The 23,343-nt window shown below is 44.7% G+C and overlaps 1 protein-coding gene across 2 annotated transcripts in view; it reads left to right on the top strand.

Annotated features, from left to right (window-relative positions):
- Positions 1–23,343, top strand: part of ABHD5 (abhydrolase domain containing 5, lysophosphatidic acid acyltransferase) — a 71,486-nt gene that overhangs the window by 36,769 nt on the left and 11,374 nt on the right. For both annotated transcript variants that reach the window (XM_068264839.1, XM_068264838.1), the window contains exons 3-5: positions 2,397–2,769; positions 10,415–10,569; positions 17,715–17,826. In XM_068264839.1, coding sequence (XP_068120940.1) covers positions 2,397–2,769; positions 10,415–10,569; positions 17,715–17,826 — 640 coding nt within the window. The remainder of the gene's footprint in view (positions 1–2,396; positions 2,770–10,414; positions 10,570–17,714; positions 17,827–23,343) is intronic.

Here is a 23,343-nt window from a genome sequence, read left to right as displayed (position 1 = left end):
TCTCGCCAGCTCCCTCCCTCTCCCTTCCCCTGTGTGCTGCGCAGGACGGATTTCCGTCCTGCGCATTGAAAGATAGGCTTCAGCCTATCATATGCCGGCGATCCCCGGCCAATCAGAGGCCGGGGATCGCCGATCTGCCTTACGGCGCTGCTGCGCAGCAGCGCCGTATGATGTAAACAGCGGGGATTTCTTCCCCGCCTGTTTACATTTTGCCGGCGAGCCGCCATCGGCGGCTCTCCGGCTGTTCACGGAGACACCCTCCGTGAACTGACATGGAAAGGCCGCTCGATCGAGCGGCCGTTTCCATGGTAACCCGCAGACGACCAGTTTACGCCAATCGGCGTTAGCTGGTCGTCAAGAGGATAATTTTAATATAAAAATTTCACTGAAATCAAAACGTGGACAGTGCAATACAACTGTTATGTAAGTAGAGCAAGTATTTATCTACTTACATATGTGGTTTTTTTTCCTTGCGTAGTTTGGCTGTCACTGCCTCTTTAAAGTCATTAGGATGCAATTTAAAAAAAAAAAAAAAGCCAGCTACTTACCTAAGGAGAGGGAAGGCTCTGGGTCCTATAGAGCCTTCCCTTTCCTCACCCAGTGCCCTTGATGCAGTGCTAGCTTCCCTGTTTGAATCCCCCGCCACAGTGGACTTTGGAAGACAGGCGGCTCCATACAGTATGTAGCACTCTGCTCCCAAAGACTTCCGAAACCTCCCTTCAGCGGCAGAGAGCAGTATTTGACTAAATTGGTTGCATACTGCTACGGGGGAGCCAGCGCGGGGACACTGGGACCGGGAGAGGAGCAGGGAGGGCTCTATAGGACCCAGAGCCTTCCCTCTCCTTAGGTAAGTATCTGTTTTTTGTTTTCTTAATCCAGGTTCCCAATGACTTTAAAAATATTGGGTTTGAATTCATAAATTGCTCCAGTACAGTTTTTTTCATCTGTTCAGATTTTTGCATACAGCTGAACGCTCGAGGAAGTTTTTTCCTATAAGCAATTTGTATTCTCCTAAGTTCAGAATATTTTTATTTTGCAAAAATGAAAAGAAATTTGCTGCTTTACCAGTTTATAGATCTTCAGCAACTGATCATTGCCTGCTTACACCCAGCTAACCTGAATCAGTCTTCTTAAGTCATGTGCACCGTAAGCAGAAGTCTACTTGCTGACTTATGGTCTATCATGGCTTCAGAATAACTAGGAAAGTTTGATAAGTCCTGTTTTTTCTTTATTTTGCAAAAAAAAATTCTTTTTTAAATAATGTAATTAACATGTCATATAAAATATGGTTAATATTTGTAAAAACATCTGCTAATGTTCCTGGCATCAGTAGTGCTTGAATCACAAACTTGAAACGAGCTAATCAGTCAGAGCAGCTGATCTGCTGTTGAGGGTCTACGCTAAATGTATTAAAGTAAGAGAATCAGGAAGATAGCCAGGCAAGTATCATTCTTTAACCACTTAAGGACCGCACAAGTTTTCTATTATCTGTGCTGGGGGCAGCACAGATCCTGTGGCAGGCAAGGCGATCAGACTATTCCCCCCCACCCCACCCTTTTTTTTTTTTTTCCCTACTAGGGGGATGACCTGCCGGCGGGGTCTGATCGCGGCCACCTGTTTGTATGTAGCGGGGGGGCTCCTCAAAGCCCCCCTCCACAGCGCTATTCCCCCCCCCCACCCTCTCCTTCCCTCCCGCTCCTTCTCTCTATGGGCCAAAGAAAAATCAACATGATTTCTTCCCCGGGTGTTTACATTTGCCTGTGAGCGGATCGCCGTCCTGTACCGCCTCTGATAGGCTTCAGCCTATCAAACGGCGGCGATCCCCAACCAATCAAAGGCTGGGGATCGCCGATCTCCTTTACGCCGTACGCAGTAAACACCGGGGAAGAAATCCTGTTGATTTTTCTTTGGCTAGACTCATTCATCTCGACTTTTAACTAAAGTAACCCTACATTGCTCATCCCTAAGGCAGGGGTCACAATTGAAGGAATCGCACACGTTTTCCCACATGCAGAATTGCACCAGATGTGACAGGCTATGTCAATCAATGGGATGGTTCACATTTAGTGTGGTTCCAGCATATGGGAAAGAAAAACCTACTTCATGACTACTTTCCCACACTCCACACATTTTCTCTTCACAATCATTGTCTACCACATGAGTTGTAATATAGATGAATGTGTGCACTGTGCAGGAAAATGATGTGCACACTTTCTGCACATTTGAAGTGTGACCCCAACCTCACAGAGAAATTTGTCACTTGCTGTAACTAAATATCAGATTCCGGTGGATTTACCTTTTTTTTTTCCCCCTTTGTTTTTTTGCTCCTAAAAGTTGGTGTAGTATTCTGTAAACAAGTGTGAAAGTTTAATGTCTGCTTTCCAATATATGTACAGGTATTACAAGCTCCTACGGCAAAGAATATGTATCAATATCTGGAGGAAACAAGATATGGACCCTGTCATTCATGCATCCCGAGCCACAAAAGACTCCCTTGGTGTTACTACATGGGTTTGGAGGAGGAATTGGACTATGGGCACTCAATTTTGATACTCTTTGCCAAAGCAGAACTGTTTATGCTTTTGACATCTTGGGATTTGGACGCAGTAGTAGGCCGCACTTTGAAGGCGATGCAGAGAGCGTGGAGGAACAGTTTGTACAGTCTATCGAAGAGTGGAGAATGGCAATGGGTGTGGAAAGTATGATGTTTTTAGGACATAATCTGGGAGCCTTTTTAGCCACTTCTTATTCTTTGAAATACCCTTCAAGGTAAGCCATTATTATAAAAGTGGGGAGTGGGCAGTTCTGTTACATTTTTCATTTTTGTAAAATAGCCATTGTGGTCAGAACTTTTACCTTGTGGCACTATAGTGACAGGTTCATATTCCAGCCAAGGCACTATCTGCATGTAGATAATTTGCTCTCCCTGGGTTTGGATGTAAAGTCTCCATTTATTGGTCGGTTATAGTATATATTTTTGATCATTTTATAGTTGTTCATGTAAAGCATCTATTCTGTTAGCATTTCCTGGTTCACTTGCCAAGCTGCCTGGATTTCAACATCAGTCTTCAGGTTGACCCACCCAGCTCCTCTCCCTGTTGCACACACTACACAGTATGTGGAAACAGTTTTTATTATTGTACAAATACAGTACTTCCACATCGCTTTATAGTCATGACACTTACTGTGCTCAGCTGTTCAGTCTATTCTTACCGTAATCATATGTCCATCTTATCTGTATATTTTGGAAGTGGGAGGTAACTGGAATGCCCAGAGGAAACTCCTCAAACGGGAGAGCGTAGACTGTGTATGACCTATTGTAATATAATTAATGTCTGATAGTTGATTTTTTTTTTTTTTAATTTTTTTTTTTTTTTGTCTTTTTTAAACTTTGACATTTTTTTTCATTGTGCTTGTCCCCATTGTAGTTTTTTTTTACTATTTGTGCATGGTGGCTTCAGTATGAAAAACTAGTTAGACCAGGATTGAGAAACAGTGTTAAAAGCTTGTTAAGGATTCTTGCTCCTCTCTGTGACAAAAAAAAAGTTTTGATGTTTGCTTTCCCCATCTCTTCTGGCACAGAAGTGACAGAATTCTTAAAGCGGGATTGTCACCATAAAAATCAAATTTCAACAGCAACTGGTCTGAGTGTATTAAGTGATAAAGATGCTAATCCTGCATTCAAAACTTTTTCTGCTGTTATGATTTGGAGTTATCACATACTTAAAAGGGTTCTGTGGGGGTTTGCTAAGGATCAAAACCGCCACGTACCTGGGGCTTCTATCAGCCTCCTGTAGCAGCAATGTCCCACGCCGTCCTCCTCCGACCTGCTGTACTCCGCCGCTGGCACCGGGCATTCAGAAGCTTACTGCGCAAGCGCAGTACGACGGTTTTTTGTACACTGCCTGTGCAGTAAGCTTCTGATGACGTGGGCGGGAGCAAGCACGGCCACGCAGCCGCAGTCGGACGGCGTGCCGTGCTAGACCGAGACCAACGGCGGAGAACGGTGGATCCGGAGGACGACGGCATGGGACATTACTGCTACAGGGGGCTGATAGAAGCCCCAGGTAAGTGGCGGTTTTTATCCTCACCAAACCCCCACAGAACCCTTCTAAGGAGCACTGGCCTGTTTATAGTCCGTGCCAAACAATTGCATGCTGGGGGTTCTTTTTATCTATAACATATTCCTCCTCTTCCATTTATTTCTCTGCCTAGCTGCCTATCTGAAACACGATCCCCTGCTCACTTGTGTTTACAAGCAAGGCTGAGGTGACTCAGCGATTGGAGCAGAAAAGAAAAAAAAAAGTAAAGGGCAGAAATGACATCAGGATTTAGCCTAAACTGTGGGCAAAATACATGGTTACCACCAGGAACAGAATTCTCTGTATTTATTATATAACATTCACTGGAATCGAAACGTGGACAGTACAATACATGTGTTATGTAAGTAGATCAAATATTTATCTACTTATATTTGTGTGTTTTTTTCTTTTACCCTGGCAAAGTATGGCTAATCCTACTGCTTTAAAGAGGTACTGAGCTTACAAACAGCTTGGAATATATTGCTCTCATAGCATTCTAGATAGAAAATCCAACACAATACTGCCTAGCTAAACCTCACCCACTGTTGAAAATTTCTGATAGTTGGGTTGCTGTATCCAATTTCCATCGTTTTTTCTTTCTTTTTTTTTTCTTTTTTGCTGTATTTGCTATTCTGGGAGTCTACTGAATAGGTGCACCCAGGGGCATTGCGATCTTGGCACGCCATAGTGGTTTGAGAGATGGGGCTAAAGGCCACATTACCTAATAAGGAAATAGGAGGGATTAAAAAAAAGTGTGGGGGGGGGGGGGGGGAGATAACTGACTATATAATCTATGTAAGGAGGTTGTTGGTAATGACCCCACGTTTAATTGTAATTTGTATCCACTTATACTAAAGATGGCTACACATGTTGTCAATAAAAACCTAAAAGCGGTTCTAACCTGTGGTAGCTGGATTATCTGTTTTGTCTTGATAAACAATTAATTTAAAATGCATGTAGGAAGACAGATCTACGATTCCTTCCTGTGTGCACGGGCACTACTGGCAGATCCAACTTATTATATGACCAATTTTGTTTTTGGTTAGACCTAGTGGCAGGTATACACTTAAAACAGCAGGGGCAGCCATACCATCCCAGGGAAAAAACACACATATATAGAAGTAGATAAATACTTGTTCTACTTACATTACATATGCAGGATTGGAGTGCTGCTGCTTGCAGAAGGCACTGCTGGAACTTGCAAAAGAGAGGGTGTGATCAAACAGTAGAAGGATACACCAGCGCTGGTTGTGCCATAAAAAGGCAAGTCTAGAACACTTTGCCCATTTTAATATAAATGCTACAGAGAACAAAAGCTTGCAGTTATTGTGAACCTTTTAGAAAGTTATATAAAATATAATGCAGTATTGATATCAAGTTGCTGACTGTGAATTTTAAATTCAGTTAATAAATTCCACCTGCCACATCTGTTCCCTGGTTTAATGTGATCCATGAACTATAGACTTTTTGGTTTAGAATGTTAACACAACTTTACATGTACAGTATTATGTAAAACAACTTTTGTTAAATAACTTTTTGCACTTTTGACCCTAATGCTATGTGATGCATTTGGAGGCGAGAAAACAAATGCAACTTTCATGACTCTATATTTCTTACTTGCCTAAAGCTAGAAAGGTCTGCATGAAAATGTCTGAACATGTTACTTAAACAATCAGGTTGTTTTAGATTTTGTTTTGACCAATTACTGTATTTCCCACCATATAAGATGCAATTTTTCTCCCCATGTCTTAAGGTGGCCATACATGGTACAATTTTTTCATACAATCTTACCATTTCTATCTAGTAGAAGGGTAAATTAATTGAATATACTGTAAGGGTAATTTAGGCAGTTCCCTTATATTACATAGAATTGGTAAGATTGGAGGAAAAATCCCCCCGTTGGTCCAGTCCCCCCTTCTTGTGTCTCTGCTCCCCCCCCCCCCCCCACCCGTGTAATTAGCAGTGTAGTGGCATGTCTTTCCTTAAAGTAAGTGTCCAAGCAAAAAAAATAAAATCCACTTACCTGGGGCTCCCTCCAGCCCGTGGCAGCTGTCCTGTGCCCTCACCGCAGCTCCGGAGGCTCCCAGTCTGCTCCACTGCAGAACCCGACCCCGCCAGGTTGGGTTCTGGGTCGGCGTCTTCTGCGCTGCACTGCACTGCACTGCACGGGTCACGTGGTCCGGCCAACTGGGAGCCTCCGGAGCTGTGGCGAGTGCACAGGACGGCTGCCACGGGCTGGAGGAAGCCCCAGGTAAGTGGATATTTTTTTTCCTGGATTTTTCCTTTAAAGAGACTCTGTAACATGAAAAACATCCCCTGGGGGGTACTCACCTCGGGTGGGGGAAGCCTCGGGATCCTAATGAGGCTTCCCACGCCGTCCTCTGTCCCACGGGGGTCTCGCCGCAGCCCTCCGAACAGCCGGCGACTGTGCCGACACTCAGTTCAATATTTACCTTTGCTGGCTCCATCGGGGGCGCTGTGGCGACTTTCGGCACGGAAATAGACGGAAATACCCGATCTCCGTCGGGTCCGCTCTACTGCGCAGGCGCGGAAACTTGCGCCTGCGCAGTAGAGCAGACCCGCCGGCGATCGGGTATTTCCGCCTACTTCGGCGCCGACAGCCATCAGAGCGCCTGCGCAGGAGCCAGGAAGGTAAATATTGCGTCACCGCTGTACGGAGGGCTACAGCGAGACCCCCGAGGGACGCAGGACGGCGTGGGAAGCCTCATTAGGATCCTGAAGCTTCCCCCACCCGAGGTGAGTACCCCCCAAGGGCCGTTTTGTCGTTACAGTTCCTCTTTAATTCAGCAGCTTCAGTGGGGATTGCAGACCTCTCTCTTTCACTCGCGGCTGCCCCTAGTGATGGCTTCTGCTGACGACACGATCAGCAGAAGCCATCACTAGAGAAGTGTGGGAGAAAAGAGCATCTTATACGGCGGAAATGTGGTATGTGTAGGTTACTGTCACATATTAATATAAAATACCCATTAATGGATACAAAGAAGAAAATGTTTGTGTTCTCTTTTTTTTTTTTTTTTTTTTGTCAAGCCTTTTTACAGGAGTATTGAATAAGTGCAGTTTTGTTTCAGAAATAACTGCAAATCTACAGTCGACAACCATACATTTGTTAGCTGTCTCTAGGCTTAGAAGAGCCTAAGGTCTCTTTCACACCACGTTGTTGCTATTGAGCTTGCATAGTGTTTTTGTTTGTTTGTTTTCTTGTCACACAGGAGTGCAGGAGAATATTTTTTTTCTGCATGTTCCTTATTCCCCTGTTCATGGCTATGAGAAGGGGAGAAAGAAGTGCCCTTTTTGATTTTCTCAGACAAAAAAACATTAAAAACGCATCGCAGCTGAGTGAAACACACTGGTGTAACAAGCCAACTGCTACCCTATGAAAATATGCAATATGCGTTTCTCATGCTTTTTTTTTTTTTAGCAAAAAAAAGCACCTAAAAGCACCTAAAATTAAAGAGCAACTATCATGAAAATCTTAAAATGTAACCCATACAAATAAGTATATTTCTTCTTAAGAAAAATGAGTCATAAATTAATTCTCTCCTATGTTGCCGGCATTTACAATAAGTAGTAGAAATCTGACATTACCGAAAGGTTTTGGGCTAGTTCATCTCTCCATAGGCATTCTCAGCATGACCGTTCTTTTTTATAAAGACACTCACTGAAAAAGATTTATACAAAGATGTTGGCCAGCCTCCCTGCTCACCGTACACTTTTTTTTTGGCAGTTGGACGGAGCAACTGCCGATCACTAAGTCCATTTTGAAAATTAAGAAATCCCTGTAAACCCCCCCCCCCCCCCCCCCCCCCATGAGGAGATGCGCTAGGCCAAAATCTGTCAGTTCTGTCAGATTTCTACTACCTACTGTAAGTGACAGCAACATAGGAGAGAAGTAATGTATAACTCATTTTACTCTGGAAGAAACGTACTTCTTAATTGTATAAGTTTACATATATTTTACATTTTAAGATTTTTCCTTATCGTGTGTGTAAAATATTGAAGCTGTAGTGGGGATTGGAGGTGGCACCTGCAAGCTAGTTAAATCATGACCTGCCTAGTAGGCCTGAAAGATAAATCGAAATCGTGATCACCAAGCTCACAATTTCTGAATGGTCAAAGTGGCATTTTCCGTGATTAAGTAATTTCCACATGGGTGAAGTTTGAAGAAGCAGCTTCAAACTTCCCCGGAGTCCCAGCATGTGTGGCCCGCAACATCGGCAGTGTTGGTAATACCTTCTGACAGGAGTCGAGCTCTTTTCGTCCTCTCTCGCCGTCTCTTGTGCACGGCATACTTCCTGGTTCCTGTATGTCACATGACATACAGGAAGTATGCCGTGCATTTGGGCCTGCAGGAGGCAAAGTGGATAGACGGGCATTGCTGGACTTGTGTTGGAAGGTATGTCCAGCAGTGCTGCAGCTTGGGGGATGGGGTTACAGTGAGAGACCCAAAGGGTGCACAAATAGAGAGAGGAGGACAGAGAGGCACAGAGGGGGAACAAAGCTTGATTTGAAGGAAATCATGAATCAAATCAAAATCGTAATTTCGGCCAGAAATCGCTCAATTAAATTTTTTCTCAAAATCGTTCAAGCCTACTACCTAGTTCATCAGTCAGCACTGCTGATGTATGGAAGACTGGCACCATCCTATATGAAATCCAGTTCTTGTATTGTAACAGCATAGATCTACATTTGTTATGGAGCTTTAACAACTCCTTTATCAAGTTAATCTATCTATATACAGTACTTATCTTACAACCATTTTATCACATACAAATGCTGGAATTATCATGGTAAATTAGTCAGCCAATATGATCAGTGTGTAACATCTAATGGGCTACCACCCTCAGAGAGAGGACCTGATAGAGAACTTACAGCCTAAAAATCTGAGCCAATGATCTGTAACTACCTGAAAATTCAAAAATAGCTGTCAGTCTCCTTCGCTTATTAGGGCCGGCCCTGTGGATGGATTAGCTTGAGAAGGGAGTGTGTTAGAGCTCCAAAACATCACTGTGTTTACCCACGTCGTTTCAATAAAATGCTTTGATTTCATATAAGATAGTGTCAGTCCTCCACACTACAAAAATATTGAAGATGAAATATCACTTAAAGTAGCACAACTAAGCCCCTCATATGAGACCATCGTGCATCCCCATGATAAGAGGGCAGTGTGCACGCATCTCCTGCCATGCTGAACTGTCTGCCATTGTTTTCTTCCCCCTGCATAATATAACTATAATGTATCAGATCAGAAAATGTGAAATGGCATTTACTGCTGCTCAAATTCACAACATTAAGATCTCACCCAAACCAGGTCACCGAAGCTGGAGTATTCAACCCTTTCTAATTCTCCTTTCATTCACCATATTTTTCCTGACCTCTTTTATTCACTGATTTATTGAGATGTCAACAGATAAATATAAATTGATACAATTTTGATCATGTGATCAGAGTTAATGCCATGCAGGAGGAGGCATGCTGTGTACAGTCATCATGCAGCTTCAGCCTGGAAATAGGGTGGCATTTTCAGGCTGCTGTGTCTGCCATAAAACTGGTGTCTGACTGCCTGGAGCTGCTGAGCGGTTTGGCAGGGAGCACAAATAGTAGAATCATGGGCACTTTGGCACACACGGCAAAATGCGCACTTCTGCACTGGCCATTGTAGTCAATTGCATATTGGGGAGTCGCACTTCTTTTGCATTTAAAAGTCATTTTATATATCATAGCAGGTTGCTTTTTTTATGCGTTTCCCAATTGCATTGTGCCACAATCTTAAAAATCGCAAACAATTGTGGAAAATCGTGTGCTAGAAATACGAGCGCAGAGCACTGCAAAGCACTTGGAAAATCGCCAATGCAAGTGTGCTTCCAGCCTCAAGGAACAACCCCTCTACTCCAAATAGCTTCACCCATTCTTTGCATTATAGCAGCAGCAAAGCTGACCCCACTGTGGTAAATTCAGCAGCAAGTAATTACCTGCGTTCAGGCTGTAATGTAAGGCATGCCCACTCAACTATTTGGTACAGTGGGTAGTAGGGGTAATGTCAAAACATAACTTTGGAACTGGAGTCACGATTTGAGTTTCATTGAAAGAAACACCTTCTCTCAACGTACTCCTTCCATGCCTGACCTAAAGACATGTACATGTGTTGAATAGTTTTGGTTCTGGAAAGTTTTGTTTTTTTGTTTTTTTTCTTTTGCTGAATATTGAAGTAGAAAAAATGTTATAATACAAATAATTTCTGGTAGATTTATCAGTATTTTAGTGGAATACAGATTGATTGTGAAAAATTGTAAACTTGTTTCTTTTGTCCACAGGGTAAAAAGTATTATTTTGGTAGAGCCTTGGGGATTTCCAGAGCGAGCTGACAATGTGACAGACGACAGACCAATTCCAATTTGGATTAAGGCAATTGGTACTGTTTTAAGTCCATTTAATCCCTTAGCAGGACTTCGTGTAGCAGGACCACTAGGTTAGTAAATTCTGTCCGGATTTACAAGTATTGTTGCCGACATTGATGGATTGCTTTTTATAGTCACATCATGACGTCAGTGTTCTTTACACCTGCAAGTGTAGGGATGGACAAGCACAGATTTTCGAGACTCCCGCTCATATATAATGAGGGAGCCACAGCTGCCACGGCTCATTCCTTGAACATGGGCGGGTACGGTTTTGCTTCTCATGGCTCGCTCATCCCTACTATGGCGTGAATCTGAAAGTGAACACAATTCTGGGTAAAACTCATCACTGCAACACACTCCCCCTATTGCTACATACTTTTTTTTTTTTTTTTTTCTAGATAATTCCTTATCGCATGACCACTTGGGCCCATAATGCCTGATTGCTAACTTGAGCCTCTTTCACAGGCTAGAAGAAACTCAGCGGAGGTGGCTGATAACGACCGCCCCTGCCGAGAATCTAGTGTGTGACCTCCAATGTTCTCCAATACTTTGGGCAGCAATCACTATAGGCCAGGCTGTCCAACTCGAGCCCTCACGGGAAGAGGTCTTCACACATTTTTGGCATCTCTTAAATTTATTGATTAGAAACTGAATCGGAGAATGGGCTGTTCATCAAGTAGAACCCATTTTTCCATTTCTCTCAGTCCTAAACACTGGCATGGATATTGCCTTCGAGGACTTGAACAGCCCTGCCCTAGGCAGATCAGTTTGTCAATTTGCATTTTCCTCCATATTCACTCTGCCTCCTGTGTGATGTTACTCCCGTGCCACTCCATCGTTTCTCTGCACAGCCATAGCCCTGCAATGTCACCCCTAGAGATTGAGTCCAAATCCCTGCCAGGCAGCATGCCTGATATGTTTGTACAAGACTTATCTTGCACAGGACTGTTATGAACTTGTGCTGGAAATAATGGCAATACAATATATTTTAAAGCAACCCTGTTGCAGGGAAGGGTTAAAAACTGCATGCATGCCTCAGTTGTGGAAAGCCTCTGAATGGTCTAGACTGGCTTCCCAAATTGTCTGTCTTCTAGCCCCCTGCTGCCGCTCAGGACCCTCGTCTTCTTCTAGCCGCCTTTCCTTCTGTGAACCACACATGTAGATAGAAACACTTGTGCATGGAGGAGAAAAAACGCAAAATGCACAAGGGGCTTCATCCTACTGGGCATGAATGGACCTCAGTTGTGTATACCCAGAACGGAGAAGCTTGTACATGGGCGGGAGTGGTAGTAAATGTACATATATCCATACTGAAAAGGTGTCAGGCTGAGCAAGTCAGCTGCTGCTATGTAGCATACATGCTTTGGGCCAGTTCACACTCTAAGGCCTCTTTCACACCAAGACGTTGTGTTTTAGGGGACGTTAAGGTCGCATAACATGCCCCTAACGCAACGCATGGTGGTGTTGAAGATGGACGTCAGATTGAGCTGCGTTATGCTGCTCTTGGTGCACAGTTTACTACCCTGGGAAGTCCAGAACTTTTCAATGATTCGGATGATTTGAATCGGATCATTGAAAAGATCCGGATCTTTGAACCGAATCTTTGAATCATTTTACTAGGGAAGCAGGGGTGCAGGAGAATGAGGGTGCTAATGGGGAAGGGAGAGATGCAGCAGGAAGATTGTGCTTGTGCACAGAAGCTGCAGTTCTTGTTTCTTCCAGACATCCACTGTGAACCGAATTGTTAATTGTGATGATCCGGATGATTCGACTCGCAAAAAAGATCCGGATCAAAGATCCGAATCGTTCATGATTTGGACAACACTACAGTGCAGTGAATATTAATTAGCCATGTGGCTAGGAACAATAGACTCTCCCCTTACTGAGCATGTGCAAACAGTCTAACGCAGCTAAAACCACCTATAACGCACAGCATGCTGCACTTTATTTGAACGTGCAGCGTTACACTGTAACGCAACGTGGGCACTGTAAACAGCCCATTGATTTTTCATTACTGTGAGTTGTGCTGCGTTACAGGCGGCTCTAACATGCGCCTGTAACGTCCCACTGTGAAAGCAGCCTAAGCGCAAATCGCGATTGCAATTCTGCCATGATTAGCATTTTGAGTCTTGTTCAGTAGAACAAGAATCGCAATGCAATCTACCCCAGAGCGCTGCATGCATCGCGTTTGCAATTCATTCAAATTGCAAATGCTGCAATGAGAATTTTCCCATAAGGATACATTAGCAGCAGCGCTTTGCTGATCGCCGTCGATCTGAAAAGTTATCGTGTGTGAATTAGCCCTTTCCTTACCTGCTCTGTAACATAAAGCAGCTATTGATATTATGGCTCTAGATTTGCATTAGTGCCTAAAATTAGGTGTGCTGAGGAGAGTAGGCAGGAAGCTGCATGCAGACATTTCTTATTGAGGCAACATTTAAAAGGCAGCCAGATTTTGTGCCTCTTTTCCCATAGCACCCAGGCTCTGCCCGCACAACTGTCAGATTACACTCTCACAATCTAGCAGCAAAGGCCAGGCCAGCAACTTTATTTCTCATCTTTGGCTGCTTTCTCATCCAGTGGCTGGATATTAAGGCTCTGCCTCTGTCTTGCCTTTCAAGGGGACTTTTAATGGGCAGTTCTTGATATTTATATTTTATAAGTGACCTTGGTACTCACAAGGCAGCTAGCAGGATAGAACTATGAAAACTGACTTTAATTTATGCAGCAGAGAGCATGCAGGCATTGGCGGGGAGGTCAGTAACTGAACAGCACTGCAGGAATGTTTATTTATAGTGCAGATAGGGGTTAACAGTTATGTCATATTGGCAGTCACATTTCATCTGGCACTAGTAGAGCAGTTTTTGTGTTTTCCAGGCTGGAAATGCTGCCAGGTTAGTTGTGCCTGAATCTTGGATTGACTCCCAGGGAATTGTAGGTGTTGGGTACTTTCTTCTCCTCCCTGCCAACTAAATCACTATTGCGATAATGAGGTTTGTCACTCGGGAATAACGTAACCTGATTTCTGAGTAAATGATGTATTTGCCTGGAAGGTGATTAGTGAAAAGTTTTATGAAGAGACTTTGACCTAATTAAATTATCACAATGTTCTCTTTTTCCTACAAGCGAAGTATTGCTATCTTCCTTTTGTTACACGTAGTCATAACTATCACTCCTCTGTAATTACCTGTTTTGTTAACATCATCTACCTAGCTTCTATGCTAGTTTTCTTATTTGACATTAAAAAAGAGCATAAAGGACAAGCTTATTGGTTAGATGCGCTGATGTTAGAATATACAGTGGTTTGCAAAAGTATTTTGTCATATTACTGCCACAAACATGAATCAATTTTATTGGAATTCCACATGAAAGACCAATACAAAGTGGTGTACACGTGAGAAGTGGAACGAAAATCATTCATGATTCCAAACATTTTTTACAAATCAATAACTGCAAAGTGGGATGTGCGTAATTATTCAGCCCCCTTTTGGGCTGAGTGCAGTCAGTTGCCCATAGACATTGCCTGATGAGTGCTATTGACTAGAGTGCACCTGTGTGTAATCTAATGTCAGTACAAATACAGCTGCTCTGTGACTGCCTCAGAGGTTGTCTAAGAGAATATTGGGAGCAACACCATGAAGTCCAAAGAACAAACCAGACAGATCAGGGATAAAGTTATTGAGAAATTTAAAGCCGGCTTAGGCTACAAAAAGATTTCCAAAGCCTTGAACATCCCACATAGCACTGTTCAAGCGATCATTCAGAAATGGAAGGAGTATGGCACAACTGTAAACCTACCAAGACATGGCCATCCACCTAAACTCGCAGGCCGAACAAGGAGAGCGCTGATCAGAAATGCAGTCAAGAGGCCCATGGTGACTCTGGACGAGCTGCAGAAATCTACAGCTCGGGTGGGGGAATCTGTCCATAGGACAACTATTAGTCGTGCACTGCACAAAGTTGGCCTTTATGGAAGAGTGGCAAGAAGAAAGCCATTGTGAACAGAAAAGCATAAGTCCCTTTTGCAGTTTACCACAAGCCATGTGGGGGACACAGCAAACATGTGGAAGAAGGTGCTCTGGTCAGACGAGACCAAAATGGAACTTTTTGGCCAAAATGCTAAACGCTATGTATGGCGGAAAACTAACACTGCACATCACTCTGAACACACCATCCCCACTGTGAAATATGGTGGTGGAAGCATCATGCTCGGGGGGTGCATCTCTTCAGCAGGGAAAGGGAAGCTGGTCAGAGTTGATGGGAAGATGGATGGAGCCAAATACAGGGCAATCTTGGAAGAAAACCTCTTGGAGTCTGCAAAAGACTTGAGACTGGGGCGGAGGTTCACCTTCCAGCAGGACAACGACCCTAAACACAAAGCCAGGGCAACAATGGAATGGTTTAAAACAAAACCTATCCATGTGTTAGAATGGCCCAGTCAAAGTTCAGCTCTAAATCCAATCGAGAATCTGTGGCAAGATCTGAAAACTGCTGTTCACAAACGCTGTCCATCTAATCTGACTGAGCTGGAGCTGTTTTGCAAGGATTTCAGTCTCTAGATGTGCAAAGCTGGTAGAGACATACTCTAAAAGACTGGCAGCTGTAATTGCAGCAAAAGGTGGTTCTACACAGTATTGACTCGGGGCTGAAGAATTACGCACACCCCACTTTGCAATTATTATTATTTTTTTAAATGTTTGCAAACATGTACACCACTTTGTATTGGTCTTTCACGTGGAATTCCAATAAAAGTGATTCATGTTTGTAGCAGTAACATGACGAAATGTGGAAAAGTTCAAGGGGGCCGAATACTTTTGCAAGCCACTGTATTATAGTTCTTTTTATAGTGCTGTTTTTACATAGTGTATATAGTCATGCCCTCAGAGGAGCTCACAATCTAATCCCTACAATAGTCGATCACTGTATTCTGTTACTATAGGAGTCTAACTGTGGCCAACATATCTCTGTTTTTGGAATGTGGGAGGACACACAGTGCTCAGAGATGGCCCACAGAAACACGGCTGCACTCCATCCTCGCAATGCTTCCTCCTTTACATCAGAGGAATTTCTGGTGGTGTAGCAGGAAGTGTTGGGGATGGAGCATGGTGTTTAGTGCAGCATGGAACGGAAGTTGCACAGGCAAATTAAACCTTCCTGCTGCGGCCCCCATCACGGATACAAGCGGGTACCATTTCACTTCTTGCAAAACTGCTTGCTCATCCCTACCGCCCATTAGTTTCTTCACTTGATGGTCTCTGTGAATACGGCCATCCTACTGTGTTTAGAGGTTTTAGCCAGAAACTCCAGAGTCGGGAGGAAGGATCTTTATCCGGGTGCCCCCAATAGAGCATTATTTATGTGGTTTGTATGTGGCCTTTTGCATGTAGACAGCACATAGCAATTAGAGATAACCAGCACACCAAAAAAGCAATTATGCTTTTAAATTACACGAACACATTTTTTTAAAAAGAACCTGAGGTGGCATATTATAATCCTAATAGGACCCAGAGGCATGTCAAGTGCACAAAGACATGCCTCTGGGTCATTTTATCATGCTGCCAGCTCTCCCTGTGCTGCGCTGCACCCTCTTAAAAGATTGCCAGGCTAGCGACAATCTGCTTGTCTCTAGCGAGCTTTATTTATGTGAGGCTTGTTAATCAGCCTCGTAGTATCTCCCCCTTGATAACCCCAGCCCGGCCCTCATCCCCCCCCCCCCCCCCCCCCGGCCGCTCTCCGCCTCTGTTAACTTTCTCCAATAGGAAGCCAAGCCGGGCCTTACTGGGTCGCGGCATGGCTTCCTATTGGAGGAAGCTAATGGAGATAGAGAACGGCGGGGGGGTGGGAGAGTGCGTTATCGAGGGGGAGATGCTATGAGCCTGACAAGCCTCCCATAAAGCAGGCTAGCGACAAGCAGATTTTTTTTTTTTTTTTTTTTTATGGGGGGGGGGGGGCTGGCAGCGGCGATGCAGTGACCCAGAGGCATTTAATTGTGCACATGACATGCCTCTAGATCCGATTAGGATTTCGGTATGCTGCCTTGGGTTCTCTTTAAGAATCCTTCAATAAGTGGCATTTGTTTTAAGAAAAATAAAGTTCTCCATTTTTCAGTTGAAGAGTGAAGTACAGACTTTAACTTTCTGGCGCTTATTAGACCTGTGAAAAGTTCCAGTTCAATCCAGGGAGTTAAGCCTTGTAAACAATAAGGTCTTCCTCCGCCCCCCTCCCTGCATAGCGACACAGCAGACATGCGTGTGTGCAGGCCAGCCCTACGAAGTCGCCCATGGGGATCAGCTCGACGGGCGACATCAGTTGGGCATACAGTATGTACGAGCCCTTAAGGTAGCCATACACTGGTCGATTTGCCATCAGATTCGACCAACTGATAGATCCCTATCTGATCGAATCTGATCAGAGAGGGATCGTATGGCTACCTTTACTGCAAACAGATTGTGAACCGATTTTAGCCTGAAACCGTTCACAATCTGTTGTGGTGGTGGTGGTGCTGCCGCCGCTCCCCCCCTCCCGCATGCCCGCATACATTACCTGCTCCGCCGGCGCGACTCCAGTCCCCCGGTCACCGCTGTTCCGTCTCCGCTCAGGTCTCCGGCCACGGCATGCTTTACTTCTTCCTGCCCGGCAGGAAGTTTAAACAGTAGAGCGCCCTCTACTGTTTAAACTTCCTGCCGGGCAGGAGGAACTGAAGCATGCCGGAGACCAGCGTAGACACGGAGCAGCGGTGACCGGGGGTAGTCGTGCCGGCGGAGCAGGTAATGTATGCGGCTCTATTGCGTCGGTCGTCAGGTACCCTACCCGCGGGCGATCGACGCTAATTTTCCGCACGGAGCGATCGACGGGATCGGATGAAAAGGATCGAAATTCGGCGTGTAGCGCGAACGATTGGCAGCAGATTCGATCTCAGTGATCGAATCTGCTGTCGAAACGGCGGCGAATCGGGCCAGTGTATGGCCAGCTTTACTGTCATTGTTCACAGAAAAAACAAACACCTGACACATCTGTATCCAGGTTAATCTCTATTTTTGTAAACCTTTTATTGCATCATCATTTACATAAAAGTAGCAGCTGGTGTCACACATGGTTTTTAGTTTGTTATGCAGAGTGATGGAGAAAGTGGGAATAGTTGTACTTTGTACATTAGAGTTTGACTGTAGATTGCTGTGTATTTGGTAGTTACTATTTTTGCTTTTCACATTTACAGGCCTAAGCCTTGTTCAGAAATTAAGACCAGACTTCAAGAAAAAGTATTCTTCCATGTTTGATGATGACACTGTGACGGAATATATTTACCATTGCAATGCGCAGCCTCCAAGGTATGGTTTAGTTTGTTTCTTTTAAGCATTTTTCTGTTTATCTTTTCAGGTCGCATTCACAGTGCCACGTTACGGAGCTGCATTATAAAGTCTTATAATGCAGCGTACCGCACTGCAATGCTAATCCTATGGGCCGTTCCCAGAGTGACGCTATCGTTGCGGTGAAAATGCGGCGTTGTGGTACCTCACTGCTTGCAGTGCATTACCTCTTAACGCAGACACATTGCAACTTTAACATCGCATTAAACTGCAACGTCCCACTGTGAATATGCCCTCAAAGTAGCCAATTGTTCACAAATCTACAGTATACTGATATTCATTAGAAGTGCTCCATAATTGCATAGGAATGTTTTCTAAACGTTCCCTTATGCCTTAAAATATAAGGTTCTTAACCACTTGAGGACCTAGGGCTTTCTACCCCTTAAGGACCGGCCACTTTTTTCCCATTCAGACCACTGCAGCTTTCACGGTTTATTGCTCGCTCATACAACCTACCACCTAAATGAATTTTGGCTCCTTTTCTTGTCACTAATAAAGCTTTCTTTTGGTGCTATTTGATTGCTCCTGCGATTTTTACTTTTTATTATATTCATCAAAAAAGACATGAATTTTGGCAAAAAAATGATTTTTTTAACTTTCTGTGCTGACATTTTTCAAATAAAGTAAAATTTCTGTATACATGCAGCGCGAAAAATGTGGACAAACATGTTTTTGATTTAAAAAAACCCATTCAGTGTATATTTATTGGTTTGGGTAAAAGTTATAGCGTTTACAAACTATGGTGCAAAAAGTTAATTTTCCCATTTTCAAGCATCTATGACTTTTCTGACCCCCTGTCATGTTTCATGAGGGGCTAGAATTCCAGGATAGTATAAATACCCCCCAAATGACCCCATTTTGGAAAGAAGACATCCCAAAGTATTCACTGAGAGGCATAGTGAGTTCATAGAAGATATTATTTTTTGTCACAAGTAAGCGGAAAATGACACTTTGTGACAAAAAAAAAAGTTTCCATTTCTTCTAACTTGCGACAAAAAAAATGAAATCTGCCACGGACTCACCATGCCCCTCTCTGAATACCTTGAAGGGTCTACTTTCCAAAATGGGGTCATTTGTGGGGTGTGTTTACTGTCCTGACATTTTGGGGGGTGCTAAGTTGTAAGCACCCCTGTAAAGCCTAAAGGTGCTCATTGGACTTTGGACCCCTTAGCGCAGTTAGGCTGCAAAAAAGTGCCACACGTGGTATTGCCGTACTCAGGAGAAGTAGTATAATGTGTTTTAGGGTGTATTTTTACACATACCCATGCTGGGTGGGAGAAATATCTCTGTAAATGACAATTTGTTAATTTTTTTTACACACAATTGTCCATTTACAGAGATCTTTCTCCCACTCAGCATGGGTATGTGTAAAAATACACCCCAAAACACATTATACTACTTCTCCTGAGTACGGCGATACCACATGTGTGGCACTTTTTTGCACCCTAACTGCGCTAAAGGGCCCAAAGTCCAATGAGTACCTTTAGGATTTCACAGGTCATTTTGAGAAATTTCGTTTCAAGACTACTCCTCACGGTTTAGGGCCCCTAAAATGCCAGGGCAGTATAGGAACCCCACAAATGACCCCATTTTAGAAAGAAGACACCCCAAGGTATTCCGTTAGGAGTATGGTGAGTTCATAGAAGATTTTATTTTTTGTCACAAGTTAGCGGAAAATGACACTTTGTGAAAAAACACAATTAAAATCAATTTCCGCTAACTTGTAACAAAAAATAAAATCTTCTATGAACTCGCCATACTACTAACGGAATACCTTGGGGTGTCTTCTTTCTAAAATGGGGTCATTTGTGGGGTTCCTATACTGCCCTGGCATTTTAGGGGCCCTAAACCGTGAGGAGTAGTCTTGAAACGAAATTTCTCAAAATGACCTGTGAAATCCTAAAGGTACTCATTGGACTTTGGGCCCTTTAGCGCAGTTAGGGTGCAAAAAAGTGCCACACATGTGGTATCACCGTACTCGGGAGAAGTAGTACAATGTGTTTTGGGGTGTATTTTTACACATACCCATGCTGGGTGGGAAAAATACCTCTGTAAATGACAATCTTTTGATTTTTTCTACACACAGTTGTCCATTTACAGCGGTATTTCTCCCACCCAGCATGGGTATGTGTAAAAATACACCCCAAAACACATTGTACTACTTCTCCCGAGTACGGCGATACCACATGTGTGGCACTTTTTTGCACCCTAACTGCGCTAAGGGGCCCAAAGTCCAATGAGTACCTTTAGGATTTCACAGGTCATTTTGAGAAATTTCGTTTCAAGACTACTCCTCACGGTTTAGGGCCCCTAAAATGCCAGGGCAGTATAGGAACCCCACTAATGACCCCATTTTAGAAAGAAGACACCCCAAGGTATTCCGTTAGGAGTATGGTGAGTTCATAGAAGATTTTATTTTTTGTCACAAGTTAGCGGAAAATGACACTTTGTGAAAAAACACAATTAAAATCAATTTCCGCTAACTTGTAACAAAAAATAAAATCTTCTATGAACTCGCCATACTCCTAACGGAATACCTTGGGGTGTCTTCTTTCTAAAATGGGGTCATTTGTGGGGTTCCTATACTGCCCTGGCATTTTAGGGGCCCTAAACAGTGAGGAGTAGTCTTGAAACAAAAATTACCTGTGAAATCCTAAAGGTACTCATTGGACTTTGGGCCCCTTAGCGCAGTTAGGCTGCAAAAAAGTGCCAATCATGTGGTATCGCAGTACTCGGGAGATGTAGTATAATGTGTTTTGGGGTGTATTTTTACACATACCCATGCTGGGTGGGAGAAATACCTCTGTAAATGACAATTGTTTGATTTTTTTTTACACACAATTGTCCATTTACAGAGAGATTTCTGCCACCCAGCATGGGTATGTGTAAAAATACACCCCAAAACACATTAAACTACTTCTCCTGAGTACGGCGATACCACATGTGTGACACTTTTTTGCAGCCTAGGTGCGCTAAGGGGCCCAACGTCCTAATCACAGGTCATTTTGAGGCATTTGTTTTCTAGACTACTCCTCACGGTTTAGGGCCCCTAAAATGCCAGGGCAGTATAGGAACCCCACAAGTGACCCCATTTTAGAAAGAAGACACCCCAAGGTATTCCGTTAGGTGTATGGCGAGTTCATAGAAGATTTTATTTTTTGTCACAAGTTAGTGAAAAATGACACTTTGTGAAAAAAAAAAAAAAATCAATTTCCGCTAACTTTTGACAAAAAATAAAATCTTCTATGAACTCGTCATACACCTAACAGAATACATTGGGGTGTCTTTTTTCTAAAATGGGGTCCGTTTCTGGGGTTCCTATACCGCCCTGGCATTTTACGGGCCCAAAACCGTGAGTAGTCTGGAAACCAAATGTCTCAAAATGACTGTTCAGGGGTATAAGCATCTGCAAATTTTGATGACAGGTGGTCTGTGAGGGGGCGAATTTTGTGGAACCGGTCATATGCAGGGTGGCCTTTTAGATGACAGGTTGTATTGGGCCTGATCTGATGGATAGGAGTGCTAGGGGGTGACAGGAGGTGATTGATGGGTGTCTCAGGGGGTGGTTAGAGGGGAAAATAGATGCAATCAATGCACTGGGGAGGTGATCGGAAGGGGGTCTGAGGGTTTGGCCGAGTGATCAGGAGCCCACACGGGGCAAATTAGGGCCTGATCTGATGGGTAGGTGTGCTAGGGGGTGACAGGAGGTGATTGATGGGTGTCTCAAGGTGTGATTAGAGGGGGGAATAGATGCAAGCAATGCACTGGCGAGGTGATCAGGGCTGGGGCCTGAGGGCATTCTGAGGGTGTGGGCGGGTGATTGAGTGCCCTAGGGGCAGATAGGGGTCTAATCTGATAGGTAGCAGTGACAGGGGGTGATTGATGGGTAATTAGTGGGTGTTTAGGGTAGAGAACAGATATAAACACTGCCCTTGGGAGGTGATCTGACGTCGGATCTGCGGGCGAACTATTGGTGTGGGTGGGTGATCAGATTGCCCGCAAGGGGCAGGTTAGGGGCTGATTGATGAGTGGCAGTGCCAGGGGGTGATTGATGGGTGGCAGTGACAGGGGGTGATTGATGGGTGATTGACAGGTGATTGACAGGTGATCAGTGGGTTATTACAGGGAAGAACAGATGTAAATATTGCACTGGCGAATTGATAAGGGGGGGTCTGAGGGCAATCTGAGCGTGTAGGCGGGTGATTGGGTGCCCGCAAGGGGCAGATTAGAGTCTGATCTGATGGGTAACAGTGACAGGTGGTGATAGGGGGTGATTGATGGGTAATTAGTGGGTGTTTAGAGGAGAGAATAGATGTAAACACTGCGTTTGGGTGGTGATCTGATGTCTGATCTGCGGGCAATCTATTGGTGTGGGTGGGTGATCAGATTGCCCGCAAGGGGCAGGTTAGGGGCTGATTGATGGGTGGCAGTGACAGGGGGTGATTGATGGGTGATTGACAGGTGATCAGGGGGGATAGATGCATACAGTACACAGGGGGGGGGGGGGGTCTGGGGAGAATCTGAGGGGTGGGGGGTGATCAGGAGGGGGCAGTGGGCAGGGGGGGAGATAAAAAAAAATAGCGTTGACAGATAGTGACAGGGAGTGATTTGATGGGTGATTAGGGGGGTGATTGGGTGCAAACAGGGGTCTGGGGGGTGGGCAGGGGGGGGTCTGATGGGTGCTGTGGGCGATCTAGGGCAGGGGGGGAGAAATCAGTGTGCTTGGGTGCAGACTAGGGTGGCTGCAGCCTGCCCTGGTGGTCCCTCGGACACTGGGACCACCAGGGCAGGAGGCAGCCTGTATAATACTCTTTGTAAACATTACAAAGTGTATTATACACTTTGTATGCGGCGATCGCGGGGTTAACATCCCGCCGGCGCTTCCGTATAGCCGGCGGGATGTTGCGGCGGGCGGGCGAGCGGTGACAGGCGCCGGCGGAGGATCGCGTCACGGATGACGCGATCGCTCCGCCCATGCCCTTAAATCGACCGCCGCCTCTGTGGGTGAGCCGGTCCTTAAGGGCTCCACTTCCCGGCCGCCCCTGTGCGTTAGGCGGTCGGGAAGTGGTTAAACCTAACCTGTAACATAGTAAAAAGTAGAAGTTAGATCCTTACCTTGGTAGAGGGAAGCCTCTGGATCATCCAGGTGCTTCCCATGTCCTCTTCCTGATCATCAATTTAGCGCTGGGACCTTCTGGAAGTTCACAGCTGTGCTCCTGGCCGCACTGGGTAGGATGCCTGTGCAGTAGCACGGAGAATGCTGGGGCCCAAGCCTGATCGACTTTATGCTACAGCGCAGTGCGGCCGCGTTCAGTCATGGATAGGAACACGGCCACTTGCACTCTTTGACAAGCCCTTGTCGAGGGGGGTTTGAGGTGTGCCAGCGCTTGAAAGCCGGGATGAAGGGGGACAGGGCAAGCCTTTGGGTTAACCAAATGCTTCCCTCTACTCAGATAAATAAATACCCTTTGGGGCACT

Source organism: Hyperolius riggenbachi, unplaced genomic scaffold (genome assembly GCF_040937935.1).
Source record: "Hyperolius riggenbachi isolate aHypRig1 unplaced genomic scaffold, aHypRig1.pri scaffold_177, whole genome shotgun sequence".
NCBI lineage: Eukaryota > Metazoa > Chordata > Amphibia > Anura > Hyperoliidae > Hyperolius > Hyperolius riggenbachi.
The sequence above is the reverse complement of the archived record's forward strand: the minus strand, read 5'-3'. Positions and strand labels throughout refer to the sequence as shown.